Genomic DNA, 16,402 nt, shown 5'->3' with positions numbered 1-16,402 from the left:
GGAATGGTCTACGGAGTTGACAACAATGAGGCAGAGGAGTAGTGTCTTACCCTAAACATCTTAGAGCCGAGCAGCGTAGTAGCTTACCTAAATAATTTGTTGAGCTAAGTTTGATCTTAAGTTGATTTGTACGAGTACTTCAGTAGTATCTTAGGGTGTTCTCATATACAAATAGGATTTGCTTATTTTCATGGGAGGTCCTATATGCCGACCTGGTCGGCGCGTACGACCCACCGCACAGCCTAGGTCATTATGTTGGATCGGCCCAGTTCCTATTTTCTCGTATTTTTCCTTTCTTATTTTTGCTGCTTCTGTTTTGTTTTTTTTTTTTTGTTTTGAAAATCTGAACATTTTCTAGAAAGCAAAAATTTCAAGAATCTGGACATTTATAAAGAATCCGAAATTTGAACATTTACGAAATGAACATGTCTCAGGTTTTATTTTTTTCAAAGTTTGAACGGTTTTTGAGGTTGAACATTTTTAGTGATTAAGAAATTTTTGAAAAATGTTCTTTTGGATTGAACATCTTTTAGATTGAACATTTTTTAAGATTGAATATTTTTCGAAAAATGAACATTTTTCATAAAATCTGAACATTTTCCAAAATTTGAACTGTTTTTTAGATTGAACATTTTCGGCGATTGAACAATTTTCAAAAAATTTACAATTTTTGAAAAATGAACATTTGTCGAAAAAACGAAACTTTTCAAAATTTGAACATTTTTTGGTGTTCAAATTTTTTAAAAATTAATATTTATGAAATCTGAATTTTTAAAATATGAACATTTTTCAAAAATTAAATTTAAATTTTTTTTGAAAATGATTTTATTTAAATTGTAAAAGAATTGGAATCCTAATATTTTTACATCTTAAAAGAAAAGAAAACAAAGAAGAAAACAAAAAAGAAAAACAGGAATTAAAAAACAAAGAAAACAGAAAAGTAAAGAGGCTGCGCCAGATTAGGCCGGCCCATACCACGCGCGTGGTATGCGCCGACCTGGTCGGCATATAGGATCTGCGTATTTTCACGGCGAACGGTAGTCGGTAACACCCTGTAAATACAAATGGGCCAGAATCATATTGTAAGATACAAATGGGGGCCTCACTGGACCGGTAATGTCACTCAAAAAACGGTCCAATTCCACTCCAGACGCCACGTAGTCCAGAGTTCCGACAGCGGCCAGTCGGGCACCATTGCTCGCCGCGAATTCCCCATCCGAACCCCGACTCTGCTCCCTATGGACCGCGTCCTCGTCTTCTCCCATCGCCGCCGCCGCTGGATCCTCTGCGCCGCCGCTGCCGCCGCTGCCTACCTCATATACCACCACCCGTCCGTCGCGGCCCGACGCCGCCGCATCTCCCGCCTCACCTCATCTCTCTCCTCCCTTGCCGACGCCGTAGCCACCGTCGCCGCTGACCTCGCCGCCTTCCTCCGATCCGACTCCGACGTGCTACCCCCCACGCTCACGCAGCTCTCCAAGCTCGCGTCATCCCCCGAGGCGTCCGCCTCCGCCTCCGCGCTCTCCGGCGCGCTCACCGCCGGCGTGCTCCGCGGCTACAACTCCGCCTCCGGCCCATCGTCCGTGGCCGAGGTGCCGCTTTCCGACCGTCTTGTCGAGAAGCTCTTCTCCCCAGAAGGCGAGCGGCTCGTGTCAGCCGTGGCGGGCAGCTTCGGGCGCGACCTCCTGCTCGCCTTCTACTCGCTCCCGGCCGATCCTTCGGAGTCATCGCCGGCGAGCTGGGTCGACGTGGTCACCAGGGGGAGTTGCCGGAGGGCGATCCGCAGCTGGGTCGAGGTCTTCACGGCCACCGCCGTGGGCGTCTTCATAGACAAGACGATCCACATCAACACCTACGACCAGATCTGCGCCGCCGCCACAAACCCCGCCTACGACGCCAGGCTACAAGAGCTTCTCGTTGCACTCTGCAGCGCTTCCATCGAGACGCTGGTGAAGACCTCCCACGGCGTACTCTCAAATACCAGTGGCAGCAGCAGTTCAAGTGGCGATGGTGGGAGCAGGGAAGGATGGACAGAGACGGTCTCCAGTGCGCTTGCTGTTCCGGGCAACCGGAAACTTGCGCTGGATCTGACGGGCAGGGCGACGTTCGAGGCAGTGCGCTCGTTCCTCGAGTTTGTGCTGTGGAGACTGCACGATGGCGCAAAGGCTGGTGCTGATGCCACTGTAAGGGCTGGGCTCTGTGCTTTGAGGTCTATGAGCGAAAGGTCCATGATTATCGCTGCCATCTGCATAGTATTGTGCTTGTATGTGTTGAACGGTACATGGCTCCTTTCACCTGCTTAAGCCTGCTTCCATCTCTTGGCAAGCAGTTTGTATATTTATGTACAGCAAATAGAGTATAGAATATGCTGAAATTGTAACTTCGGAAATGGAGAGGAGCAACAGAAAGAGCTACTACGGTAATTGGTAGACTTATTTGTTGTGTAACAACCTAACCCTGCATACAGTTGAAGAAATTTTCTGGTAACTTCGCTGCCTATATGCAGATAATTTTGCTGGTCAGTGTTATGTTTCCTTTTTTTTTATTTTGGTGAGAATATGGTTTTGGCTATTGTATTGTTGTATATGATGTTTAACAAGGGCCCCTGATTTCATCTCTTGGCAAGCAGTTTGTATATTTATGTACAGCAAATAGAGTATAGAATATGCTGAAACTGTAACTTCGGAAATGGAGAGGAGCAACAGAAAGAGCTACTTCGGTAATTGCTAGACTTATTTGTTGTGTAACAATCTTACCCTGCATACAGTTGAAGAAATTCTCTCGTAATTTCGCTTTGCCTATATGTTCACAATTTTGCTGGTCAGATTTACGTTTCCTTTTTTTGTGAAAATATGTGGTTTTGGCTGCTGTATTGTTGTATATGATGTTTACCAAGGGCTACTAATTGTTTCAGAACAGCATATTATTCAGGTGTTCAATGGAAACTGTGGAGATTTTGGTTGTTTAGGTAGACGCACATGATTCAGCCCGTTCCGAATATTAAGTTGTTCTAGCTTTTTCTGAATTTGTATGTATCTAGACACATTTTACTGTGTCTGTTAACTCATTTCAGTCGCTATGTAGTCTACATTGAAATGCCCAAAACATCTTATAATTCGGAACTGAGGGAGTATATCAGTAAATTTCTTAGGCTAGATCTGTTTTATCTGTATGTATTGTTCAGCTTACTTGTCTGCAAGAACATTCAGAATAACCCTTATTTGCTTCTGTTTCACCGTGCCCTCACTTGTATGAACTGCATTTTGTGCTTACCGGGTTGTCGATACACCTTCTGAAACTTACTCTGGTCATACCAGGCGGGCGGTTTATAATTGCTGTACAGGGAAATTATTTGCTGATTCAGTGATTCATGGTATCTGTTCATAACTTCATATTCTGTTACCAGTGATGATCCTTGTTTGGAAGTTCTGTAAGGGATTTGATTATTATTACAAGTTTCTCATCATGAAGTTGAATCCAGAAAACCTTTGGGGATCACAAACTTGAAATTTGTTCATTTTCTATCTCTGTTGGTAATAGTAAAGATTAAAGTGAGCTTATTCACTTACAAGTTAGAGCCTTGTGTTGAATCTTGTATTGTTGGTATGGATACATATAGCATTAAACCTCACTCTGAAATAGATGCTATGAAAAATCTCATTGACTGCAGGTCAGTGAAGCTTGGAAATGTACATCGGCATCTCCATGTCAATTTTCGAGGGCTTCTGAATTTTTCTCAGGCCCAGGTCTGAAATTTTCTCACGCACTTGCGTATCTCACTTCTCTCCTTTTCCCTCCCTCATGTGTCAATCTTTAGTCCTTTCTAGAACACCAATATGTAGTTTGTACGGAATCGACAGGCAGCTACTGCCTACAGGTAACAATGCTCCAGAACCTCAGGTTCTTCACTTGCATGTGCAAGAATTGTCTACTGCCAGCATCCTTTTCTTAATAAAACATTGCTTGACTTGAAGTTTGTTTGTATCTAACCCTGTATGAATCAGGTTGCATATTCTATACCTGCACACCCCATATGTGATCTGTGCTTTTCTGATATGTGCTTCTCTGATCAGTGAGTATCAGGAGCAGCAGAAAGAGCTACTTCGGTAATTGGTAGACTTATTTGTTGTGTAACAATCTAACCCTGCATACAGTTGAAGAAATTTTCTGGTAATTTCGCTTTGCCTATATGCTGATAATTTTGCTGGTCAGTGTTATCTTCCTTTTTTTTTGTGAGAATATGGTTTTGGCACGCGAGAGGGCTGCGTCAAGGAGACGTTCTCTCACCAATGCTCTTCATCATCGCTATGGATGCTCTCAATCTCCTCTTCGATAAAGCAGAAACTATGGGAATTTTAGCACCATTCCCAGCAAGTCATCCTCTTTGATGATGTCATTGTATTTCTCAAAACCTCAAGGGTCGAAGCAGAGACATCAAAGGCCACAATAGACATTTTTGGGGGAGCATCCGGTTTGAGATGCAATATGGCCAAGAGTATGATTTTACCTATTTTTTCTAGAGATGGATCAGCGGAAAATCTCAGCACAATATTGAATTGTCAAGTTGCAGAATTTCCTGTCAAGTACTTGGGTTTGCCCCTACACTTGAGAAAGGCAAGAAAGGAAGACTTTCAAGCTTTAATTGATAAAATAAGGAGCAGATTGGCTTCGTGGAGGATGTACATGCTCACACAAGGTGGAAGGTTTATACTTGTGCAATCGGTGTTGAGTGCTATTGCCATTTTCCATCTCATGTCTTTGGACCCGCCTCCATGGGTTTTCAGAGCCATTGACAAAATTAGAAGGGCCTTCTTGTGAAAAGGGACAGATTCCGTCATTGGAGGACATTGTCTCATTAATTGGAGCACCGTTTGTCGTCCGAAGGTTTGGGAGTTATGAACTTAGACATCATGAGCGTGGCGCTTCAGGTGAGATGGGCATGGAGTTTGAGAACTGAGGAGAAATCATGGAAGAATTTGGCCTCACCACTTAATGAGCAAGTCAGACAAATTCTAAATGCCGCTGCAACTGTTACTGTGGGCAACGGGGAGAAGACTTACTTTTGGCTAGATAAATGGATAAATGGGAAAACAGTGGAACAAGTGGCTCCGGATGTCTACAAGCTTATTAACCCAACAGTCAAGGCCAAAAGAATGGTGGCGGAAGGGTTGCCTAACAGCGCCTGGATGGATGATATAAAGAAACAAATATCGATAAGTGCCTTTTATCAGGCGCTAACGCTTTGGAAGGAACTAAGAAATTTCACTTGTCCAATGTTTCCGACGTTTGGAAGTGGTCGTGGGAGCTGAAGGGAATCTACTCAGCGAAATCTGTATATCTCGCACACTTCACTTGATCGACATGGTGCGACCTAGCTGCTGCTATTTGGGGGTCTTGGGCGCCATTGCGCTGCAAATTTGCAGCCTGGCTGTTCATCAGTGCCAGAACATAGACAGCTGATGACTAGCCAAGAGAGGGTTGCTGCATAATGAGAAGCGTGTGTTTTGCAATTGCAACTCGGCACAAGAAAACACACAACACTTGTTCTTTGGATGCCCGGTCGTGAACATCATCTGGAGCACTACTCTGAACTGGGCAGACCTCACCCAGGCTGTCCCTTCGATTGATAGCAAATTCAGAGAATGGTGGGTGCAGGCTTCAGATAGACTGCATGGATCAACTAAAAAGAGCTTCAACGCTCACAGCTTGGCTGATTTGGCGAGAAAGAAACAGGCGTGTGTTGAGAAATGAGTACAGACCAATCCAACTTCTAATCAATCAAATCAAAACTGATGCAAAATGTTGGGCGATGGCAAGTGGAGGTCGTTTCATTCTTACAACCAATAATACAGGGTAGTGTTTTTTTTTTTTTGTATATGATGTTTAACAAGGGCTACTGATTTCTCTCTCAAAAAAGGGCTACTGTTTCAGCTATTTAAATATTTTGAAATCTGCTCAGAACAGCATATTATTCAGGTGTTCAATACAAGCTGTGGAGATTTTGGTTGCTTAGGTTGATGCACATGATTCAGTACATAATCTGTTTTATCCGTAATTTCTTAGGCTAGATCTGTATTATCTATTTGGTTGTTCAACTTGCTTGTCTGCCTGAACATTCAGAATATCCACATTTCTGCAATGGTGTTATTTGCTTCTGTTTCACCGTGGCCCCATTTGTACAAACTGCACTTTGTGCTTACCGAGTTGTCAATACACCTTCAGAAAATTTCTCTGTCCATACCAGGCGGTTTATATTATTGTACGGGGAAATTATCTGTCCAATTGATGGTATGTTTTTATGTTGTGCTAATAATGATGATCCTTGTTTGGGAGTCCTGGAAGGGATTTAATGCTGATTACAATTTTCTCATCATGAAATGAATCCAGAGAACATATTGAGATCGCAAACTAGAGACTAGTTAAATTTTTTGTCCACACTGCTAAGATGAAAGTGGGCTTATCATGTACAAGTATGTTAAATCTTGAATGGCTGAAACGTATACATATAGTAACATTAAACCCCATTCTGGAATCGATGCTTTGAAAATTCTCATTTACCGCAGATTCGTTATGAGTTTCAGAGTGAAGCCTGGTACATCGGCATCACCATGTCAATTTTGGAGGGCTTCTGATTTTTTTTCTCACGCTCTTGCGTGTCTTTGCTTCTCTCATTTTCACTCCCGCATGTTTCAAGCTTGAGCCCTTTCTAGAACACCGATGTGCAGTTTGTACGGAATCAACTGGCGAGCTACAATGCTACAGAACCGCAGGTTCTTTTACTTGCGTGTGCAAGAATTGTCTACTGCCAGCATCCTTTTCGTAATAAAAGATTGCTTGACTGGAAGTTTGTTTGTATCTAACGCTGCATGATTTCAGGTTGCATATTCATACCTGGGCACCCATATGTGATGGTGAGTATTGGTCAGAGGAGGGAGGATACACACTTCTGGTAGCCTCTGGAGAAATATGCGCAGCTATATGAATCATGATTAGCAGTGGTCAACTCCCTTTGTCGCCATCAATCGGGTAATCAGGTTTGCTCGTCTAATCTAACCATGTCACTAACTATGTCAGGGTCGCATGCATATAAGATCTTATAATCTAACTTATATGTCACCTCCTAAGAACCGAGAAAACACATGTAAATGTCTATATGCAATGAACACCAGGTTGGCCCCTCTTGGTTCAGGAGGAGGCAGGTCGCCGGAGCCAGTAAGGCATGAACAGGTGCTAGCCTCAGTCAGCTACTTAATGATAATTAATCACTAATCAAGAGACATTATTTGCCGTTGAATGAATTAGTTTACAAAGGTCAAAATCACGCCCGGATGTCACCAACAAGAGCGTTCTAGAGGATGCCCATACTTATCTGCATATCCATCTTCCAGGTGCAGGTACGTAGCTGTCGTCAACCTTTCATACACTATACTAAACTGCTGACCTGAGCTCATCTGCGGAGGTCAATTGCTCCCCTTGTCGCTGCCCAGAGCCTGACGCCTAATCTGGTTTAGCATATGCTGTGTTTCTTCGGTTGTTTTGACCTGTTGCGTTCCTTCCGTCAGAAAAGTCTTCGCTGCCGGCCGTTTCTTGCGTCCAGAAGATTGCCTGTATCACCGAGCACGTATACCTACTGGTGCTACTGGCTGGCTCTCTGATTTGTTTAGGTGTTTGTTGGTTTGGATCGTTTGGGTGTCATCATGGTCCACCAGAGCGTTCTAAATTCCCTCGTGACTGATTTTGTTCCATTTGCACTGTGTGGGAACAGTTTGCGATGAAGATGAATCGTGGGAGACTTGTGAATTAAATGGAGCGTGTGGAAACTTGGCCAGTTTCGGCGTTATATGTAACTGAACTAGCTGTCATGGGTTTTGGTCAAGTTTGGCTCCGACTGCCGTAGAAAAGCAAGACTTGATTCCTTCACAGTTTTGGCGTCAAATCAAGGAGTAGGGAAATGAAAGTTCGGTAAAATGTGTCGAAGTTTGGATTTCAGGAGTCGGGGGTAGGTTTGTTGATTATGCTATAACTCGTTTATTTTGCTGGAGATTCTGCCTTACATGTTATTTACATTTTTTGGGTCAAATTTCGGTCATTTTTCGTTCAAATTTCGGTCATTTTTCGTCCCAAATTTCAAATTTTGACATTAGATTTTCGTCTGAGATTTTCCGAAAATTTTCCGAAAAACCGATCCGAAACCTTGCGTCGAATGGTGTCAAATCACCCTTGCAAGGGCTTCAAGAGGGTGATGATATTTGCTTCTGGTTGTGTCTATCCTTAATCAAGCGGCTGAGAGCTGTTCTTCGGTGGTGACAGAGATTAGACACATGCTCTATTTTAAATAGCCAGCTATAGCTGATGCGGCTAACTGCTATAGCCTGGCTAAAAGTACCAAAGTCCTTAAATAATCAGCTATAGCCTAGCTATAGCTGTTTTAGGAGACCACGGCTATAGCCTATAGCTGCCTATTTAAAACCATGGACACATGGTAGCGGGTTTCATTTCGGATACACTTGTGTCATGTTAGGCATTCTTTGAATGAAGCTGCACACATTCTGGCTAAAACTTGTGATAGTTCAGATTTTATTTCTGATTTTGTTCCGGATTGCATTAGGAAGACTCTGTGTATTGATGTTATTTAATCAATAAAGTATTATATTCTCTCTCAATAAACAAAAAGAAACGAGGCAGCTAGAGCGCACAAATCAATCCACCTCGAGCAATCGAGGCATATCCATGTATATACAGCCGTTTTTATATGGAGCAAGAAATTAAGCAACTTTAATTATGGCATAACTTCATTCCTTTTTTATGAGACGCCGAAATTAAGCCTAGCTAAGAGGCAGTGCCAGCAATACATACATGCGCCATGCATGCATCATAACATGGACGCATGTTACATGTATGTATGCAGGCTACTCCTAGTTGTGTCCGTTGTCCTGGGTGTAGATGTAGTCTGTGTGCGCGGCGAGCGTCCTCCTCGCCAGGCAGTCCTCCCGCTGCTGCTCGCCGGCAACCGTCTCGCACTCGTGGTCTTCAGCCGCCGCAACCTTCTGTACGAAACAAGACGGAACCGATAAGAAAATCAGACTATGGTTAGACGAAGGCCGGCCAGGAATCAATGGAAACAGTGTAGATCCTGCGTACGTACCTCGTTGGCAGATGCCTTGGTGGTGGCTGCGGCTACGTCCGCCGGCGCGGTCCGGGCGGCTGCGGCCCGAGCGGGGCCGGAGGGCAGGATGAGGAGGACGGCGAGCGCCGCCACGAGTACCAGGGTCGTCGCCCTCGCCATGGATGTCGACCGATGAGGCGCGTGGTTTTCTGGTGCAAGGATGGATGGGATGGAGTGGTATGTGCAGGTTTGTGAGCGGTGGCGTTGGTGAATAATGTGGGCGGAGCGGAATGGTATTTAAAGCGGTGGAGGGGGGAAACGGCCGGGGCATGCCGACCTGCAGCGCCGCACGATCGAGAACGGCCTCTGGCTGCCACACGCGTCTGCATCTGGATCGATGCGTGGTAACGTCGCTGACAGTTGGCCCCCTGCTGTGCGTAGGCCAGCCTGTGGGCGACTGTACGTCCGTCCGTTATGATGCTAATAAAACGGAGTAGTATCTGAGACCATGGATCGAGAAGGTGTTGAGAGCCGTCGACGCGGAACAGCATGCATGCGGCGCGTGCTCAACCTCAACGGCTGGCGTCCGGTTCATGGGTAGATTCTCGCCAACGCATGGCTCTCTCTGCATGTCCAGCGGTTTTGCTGCGCCTCATTTCGCGCCTGCGCACGCATCTGCAACAACTTTTTTTTTTTTTGAGAATTATCTGCAACAACTACTCCACCACTGGATTATCGCAGTATAACATGGACCTCCATCCGCACAAGCTGTAACCCTGGGCTTCGGCGGTGCTGTGGTGTGTGGGCTTATAAGTGGCTGGGCCAGGCCCATCCACGCATCGTCTTCCTCCCAGCAAAGAGCAGGCCCTTGGTCTCCACCGTAACCTCAAACAAAAAAATTGGTCTCCATGGTTAATTAAGAAACAAAAAAACCTTCTTCACCCCGACTCTCTGCTTTCTATGCCGCCCACCTCCACTCGTGGACGGCAGCACTGCCGCGCCACCTCGCCACCTAGCCCTAGCCGAGCCACCAGCTCCACCTGTCCTCCGCCCACAGGCCCTCCCTCTAAATCCTCTCCTCCATCTTCGACGGGCTCCCCTGCACACCCACACCCCCTCCCTTAACCTGCTATATGCCTCACCTCCACCCGCACCGCCGGCTCCGGTGAGGTCCTTTCCTCACCTTGCAGGCGACGTCACGGCTACACATGCCGGCCCCGTTGTAGAGATTTTGGTTAAGGTGCCGTACCACTTTGAGGGCACACCCTGCGTGTCTATATAGACGTTTTAACCAACAACCCTAAAAGGATTACACCGAGGTTTGTTACAAGACATATTTCAGCCACCGATCCTTATCTACGGATTCGGTGCGTTACAATCTTGATGTACACGGTCGGATACAACTAACACGCTAACACACCGCCTCAATCATATCTTGTCCAAGTTAAGATTGTTCCTATGCTCGGCTTGCTGCTACAGAAAGTCTGGAAATTGGGCTCGAACCTCGGCTAGATAGGCTTGCGGCTTGGCTCGGCCGGCTCACGAGTCGGCAACCACACATCCCAGCGTCCCACCCTGACCACACCCTCTTTCCCTCACCTCCAGTTACTCCCTACCATCTCCGGCCACTCCCTCTCCTGCTAGCTCGCTAGGCAACAAGATTAGTGCCGACCATCGCCATCCGCAACCACCTAGATCGCTCCCCCATCCCTTCCTCCCATGGCTGCACCTACCCCCTTTAGCCCTACTCCTCCAGTTGTCGTTCCCCTCCGCCGCTTGCTCCTCCTGGTCCGCTCAGATGCACACAACGACCCGCGCAGCGGCCATTGTCGCCTCCGCCCATGGCCCCCCTCCTGCCATCTTCCTCTGGCCGCTCTTCCTCGAGACCTCCACTTCATGGTCGATGTGAAAAAATATTGGGTACAAATACAATTTTGTAGGATTCGAGTCGGGAGTAGAACACAAATGATAATTTGTTGTTCAATTTTTCTGAGCAGAACACAAATGCGGCGTAGAAATGCAGTATCCTACAATGTATTGATCTCTACATATATAATAGACCACATAGTTTAGTTCCCTTAATGTGTAATCACCTTTGCTTGATCTCTTGACAGTTAAGATTATTTTTTGTGGTTGAATTTTCATGTTAGATTATGTTATGGATTAATATATATGCTTATAATTGTGGATAGTTACATTATAGTAAATGCCACATCAAATTATTATTTACCACATCGAGCCTTCGAGATGGCTTGCAAGCTTCGTCGAGCGGGCTTGTCGAGCCTCGAGCCTTGGTCGTAAGGTTTAGGATTAGCTTGCTCGACCTTTGAGCCGAGTCGAGCCCGAGCCAAGATTTGTCGAGCCCGAGCCGAGCCTCGAGTCTTGAGCTTTGTGTCCACCCCTATCGGTGACGGATTTGCCACCTGTTGCATGCACTGATGCACAGCTTGTTAGTACTGCTCTATCTATCTATGTCTTTTAGCATTGGAACGATCGACCACGTACTGTTGGAACTTGACGCAGGTTCTTCCTTTGAAAGGGGCTCCTTTTGCTTGGCATACTTGTGGCTATCGACCGATCTGACTTTTCTTTCCCTTTAGGTATGTGTGGGTGGAGGAACATGGGTAGACGAGATGCCATGCACGAAGTAGACGCAGGATGTACTGGTAGTTGATATGCTAAAGCCAACCACAAGGCCAAAAGGGCCCTACACGTATACCGTGCATATATCGGCATATATCGTGCATGTGCACGTGTAATGCAGATGCAGAAGTATATATATGGAAGTTTGTTTTGGTGCATGGTAAAACCAACCATAAGGCCAAAAGGGTAGCTTACTGCAAGTAATCCCTCCGTGTCATAATTTCTGTAGTAAATTTTGATTTATCTAGACATCTTCACTATTATAATCCAGTTGGTCGTACGTCATACAACGCGTTTGGTGAAGGAGATTGAGAATATCTTGACCGTTCAATTCTACTCAACATCTCCGCATCAAGGTTCACCGTGAGATTAAAGCAAATCCTTGCTTTCCTTCCCTGTACTACATTGCTCCCAAATGTCAGGTCAAAAGAGATCATTGCTTTCCTATTACTAGTAAGCGTGCACGTGCAACGCACGTCTATGCAGAGTGAAATTTCATTAAAAACTTCATTAATCAAATGTCAGTTTGCATAATCCCTAGATATAATATAACTTCATTAAAAACTTGAAATTTCAACAAAGTGTATAATCCCTATTTTGTGACTCGTAAAAATAATTGGAAATGTCAGTTTGCAGTAATCAACTTGCCTCCATGGATCCAAATATCACAAAAACAGAATATAATGCATCAATTATATGACTTGATGTGGAAATATGAATTGTTTGTTATACGAGCTCTGAAGTTTTGCATAATGCTCATGTAGATTCTCTAAATCTTGCTTATATTATGCTAATAGTTTATCATGCACATTCATAAAGTCTAAAATAGCGTAACCTGCATGCAGTAGAGCTGACTGAACAAGCCATGGCTGATTGAACACTCTCATCAGTTGGGACAACATTTGCATAACCTGCATGCAGTAGAGCTGATGACAGAATCACATTCTGAATTTCTTACCGGGGATTTCTCACTGTGCCAAGATAACAGATAGGATATGACTGGAGACTGAACTGATGTAGAGATCCATTGCCGTGTAATTTGCCAGTAAAGCACTAAGTAATAGTTCCCCTCATGAGTAGGATCTGAATCCACGGTGAAAGAAGCTTATATTCCCCTTGCATACAAATCCTCTTGTACCGTGACACACTCAACTTTTTTTTTGAAACACCGTGACACACTCAACTTACATCAACTGGGTCGGGAATATGCTGTATCATGCAGAATCGTAGTAACACACGATCAGGCACATGCATTCAACTATCTGGAAGCAGAATAATAGAGTTCTTGATGGCCAAACTGGCAAAGTGCAGACGCAAGTGCGCGCAGGCAGGCCACCGACCCGAATTGTTTGTACGGGGAGGACATGCAAAAATACATCTATATCACGGAGACAACGGCAGGGCAGTGAGGGCGATGGGGCCTTATCCGTGCGTGGCCGGCAGCACAATTCCGCCCTGTTTCGAGCGGCGGCGGCCTGGTCGGCAGGAGGCGGCGGCGGCAACCATGCAGTCGAGCTCGCCATCCGGGACACGTCGATGTGCCCACGCGGAGGACAGAGGCGGTGCTGCAGGTGCATCGATCCTGCCATGGCGTACGATCGAGCAGAAGTGGGGGTGGGCGTTGGGGGCGGAGGCGACAGACTCAAATTAGATTGCGAGGAGTGGGGTGCTTGTTTGAGTGATTTACGGGGTAGTTTGGCTGTACGTCATTGGGAAGATCTAATCCGTTAGATGTGATGGGATAAAAGGCTGAGATCAAATGTTCCTACCACGTTTGTGCGTTTATAAGTAGTTTAGATATTATTGCCCCACCAAATCATTATTGACTTCCTTCTTTTTCTAACTGTATCATGTGTAGATTCATTAAATCCGCAGGATTGTTCGTTCTCCCCTCCCCCGTCCTCCCCCAAATTTAGGCACCTTCCCACTCTCAATTCAACGATTAGACACCTTTCCATTCTCAATTACAGTCAGCAATGGCTGCCTAAACAATTCGCTCATCAACTCCTCTGTTTAGATCCGAAAGTTAAGCAGAAAAGCGTTCCCGCACGCACAACATACCTCCTCTCGAAGCAGACCTAGCAGCCGTAGTTCTGAGATCAGGTGAAGCTTCTCCTCATGCCCGCCGCTCGCTGAAGAAGGTTACAGCCGATACCAACCTTCTTAACCATATCTGGAGTCAGAGTTTTGCGTCCTCGACGGCATGGAGAGGGAAGCTTCGCCGAGGATGGGATCAAAGCTTGCCGCAGAGGGAAGCGCAAGTGATAGCTCCGGGCGATCATGTCCAATCAGCCGAGTTTTGCGTCCCTCCTATAGGACTTCACGCCGTCTTCGTCCACTGTAGTGCAGCCGGCCTCTCTACCGGACCACCAAGGTCGTAACCGACGATAGCCAGGACGCGCTGATGTCTACGTTCCCCCTCCTTTCCTGTAGACAGTGTTGGGCCTCCAAGAGCAGAGGTTTGTAGAACAGCAGCAAGTTTTCCCTTAAGTGGATCACCCAAGGTTTATCGAACTCAGGGAGGAAGAGGTCAAAGATATCCCTCTCATGCAACCCTGCAACCACAAAGCAAGAAGTCTCTTGTGTCCCCAACACACCTAATAGGTGCACTAGTTCGGCGAAGAGATAGTGAAATACAGGTGGTATGAATATATATGAGCAGTAGCAACGGTGCCAGAAAATAGCTTGCTGGCGTGTAGTTGATGGTGGTAGTATTGCAGCAGTAGTAACGCAGTAAAACAATAAACAAGCAGCGATAGCAGTATTTAGGAACAAGGCCTAGGGATTACACTTTCACTAGTGGACACTCTCAACATTGATCACATAACAGAATAGATAAATGCATACTCTACACTTTTGTTGGATGATGAACACATTGCGTAGGATTACACGAACCCTCAATGCCGGAGTTAACAAGCTCCACAATAATGCTCATGTTTAAGTAACCTTATAGTGTAAGATAGATCAATAGACTAAACCAAGTACTAACATAGCATGCACACTGTCACCTTCATGCATATGTAGGAGGAATAGATCACATCAATATTATCATAGCAATAGTTAACTTCGCAATCTACAAGAGATCATGATCATAGCATAAACCAAGTACTAACACGGTGCACACACTGTCACCTTTACACACGTGCAGGAGGAATAGAACTACTTTAATAACTTTGCTAGAGTAGCACATAGATAAATTGTGATACAAACTCATATGAATCTCAATCATGTAAAGCAGCTCATGAGATCATTGTATTGAAGTACATAGGAGAGAGATGAACCACATAGCTACCGGTACAGCCCCGAGCCTCGATGGAGAACTACTCCCTCCTCATGGGAGCAGCAGCGGTGATGAAGATGGCGGTAGAGATGGCAGCGGTGTCGATGGAGAAGCCTTCCGGGGGCACTTCCCCGCTCCGGCGGCGTGCCGGAACAGAAACTCCTGTCCCCCAGATCTTGGCCTCGCGATGGCGGCGGCTCTGGAAGGTTTCTGTGGTTTTCGTCGAACGTATCAGGGTTTTCACGACGGAGGCTTTAAATAGGCGAAGAGGCGGCGCAGGAGGGTCGAAGGGGTGCCCACACCATAGGGTGGCGCGGGCCCCCCCTGGCCGCGCCGGCCTAGGGTTTGGTGGGCCTGTGCCCCCTCCCTGGTGCTTCTCGTGTGTTCTGGATGCTTCCGGTGAAAATAGGAACTTGGGCGTTGATTTTGTCCGATTCCGAGAATATTTCGTTACTAGGATTTCTGAAACCAAAAACAGCAGAAAACAGGAACTGGCACTTCGGCATCTTGTTAATAGGTTAGTTCCAGAAAATGCACGAATATGACATAAAGTGTGCATAAAACATGTAGATAACATCAATAATGTGGCATGGAACACAAGAAATTATCGATACGTCGGAGACGTATCAGCATCCCCAAGCTTAGTTCTGCTCGTCCCGAGCAGGTAAAACGATAACAAAGATAATTTCTGGAGTGACATGCCATCATAAACTTGATCATACTATTTGTAAAGCATATGTAGTGAATGCAGCGATCAAAACAATGTATATGACATGAGTAAACAAGTGAATCATAAAGCAAAGACTTTTCATGAATAGCACTTCAAGACAAGCATCAATTAAGTCTTGCATAAGAGTTAACTCATAAAGCAATAATTCAAAGTAAAGACATTGAAGCAACACAAAGGAAGATTAAGTTTCAGCGGTTGCTTTCAACTTGTAACATGTATATCTCATGGATATTGTCGACATAGAGTAATATAATAAGTGCAATAAGCAAGTATGTAGGAATCAATGCACAGTTCACACAAGTGTTTGCTTCTTGAGGTGGAGAGAAATAGGTGAACTGACTCAACATTGAAAGTAAAAGAATGGTCCTCCATAGAGGAAAAGCATCGATTGCTATATTTGTGCTAGAGCTTTGATTTTGAAAACATGAAACAATTTTGTCAACGGTAGTAATAAAGCATATGTATCATGTAAATTATATCTTACAAGTTGCAAGCCTCATGCATAGTATACTAATAGTGCCCGCACCTTGTCCTAATTAGCTTGGACTACCGGATCATCGCAATGCACATGTTTTAACCAAGTGTCACAAAGGGGTACCTCTATGCCGCCTGTACAAAGGTCTAAGGAGAAAGCTCGCATTGG

The 16,402-nt window shown here is 45.3% G+C and overlaps 2 protein-coding genes across 2 annotated transcripts; one reads left to right on the top strand and one right to left on the bottom strand.

Annotated features, from left to right (window-relative positions):
- The first annotated feature begins 1,153 nt into the window (after positions 1-1,153).
- LOC127334010 (protein PHLOEM PROTEIN 2-LIKE A10-like) lies at positions 1,154-2,487 on the top strand. The gene has a single exon (XM_051360443.2). The coding sequence runs from the start codon at positions 1,239-1,241 to the stop codon at positions 2,301-2,303; it is 1,065 nt and encodes a 354-aa protein (XP_051216403.1). The 5' UTR covers positions 1,154-1,238; the 3' UTR covers positions 2,304-2,487.
- A 6,176-nt stretch (positions 2,488-8,663) lies between these two features.
- Positions 8,664-9,383, bottom strand: LOC127330288 (uncharacterized). The gene is made up of 2 exons (XM_051356549.2): positions 9,146-9,383; positions 8,664-9,047 (listed from the first exon to the last, which is right to left on the bottom strand). The coding sequence occupies exons 1-2, from the start codon at positions 9,284-9,286 to the stop codon at positions 8,916-8,918; spliced, it is 273 nt and encodes a 90-aa protein (XP_051212509.1). The 5' UTR covers positions 9,287-9,383; the 3' UTR covers positions 8,664-8,915.
- Positions 9,384-16,402: the final 7,019 nt, after the last annotated feature.

This window comes from Lolium perenne, chromosome 2 (genome assembly GCF_019359855.2).
Source record: "Lolium perenne isolate Kyuss_39 chromosome 2, Kyuss_2.0, whole genome shotgun sequence".
In the NCBI taxonomy this organism is placed as follows: domain Eukaryota; kingdom Viridiplantae; phylum Streptophyta; class Magnoliopsida; order Poales; family Poaceae; genus Lolium; species Lolium perenne.
The sequence above is the reverse complement of the archived record's forward strand: the minus strand, read 5'-3'. Positions and strand labels throughout refer to the sequence as shown.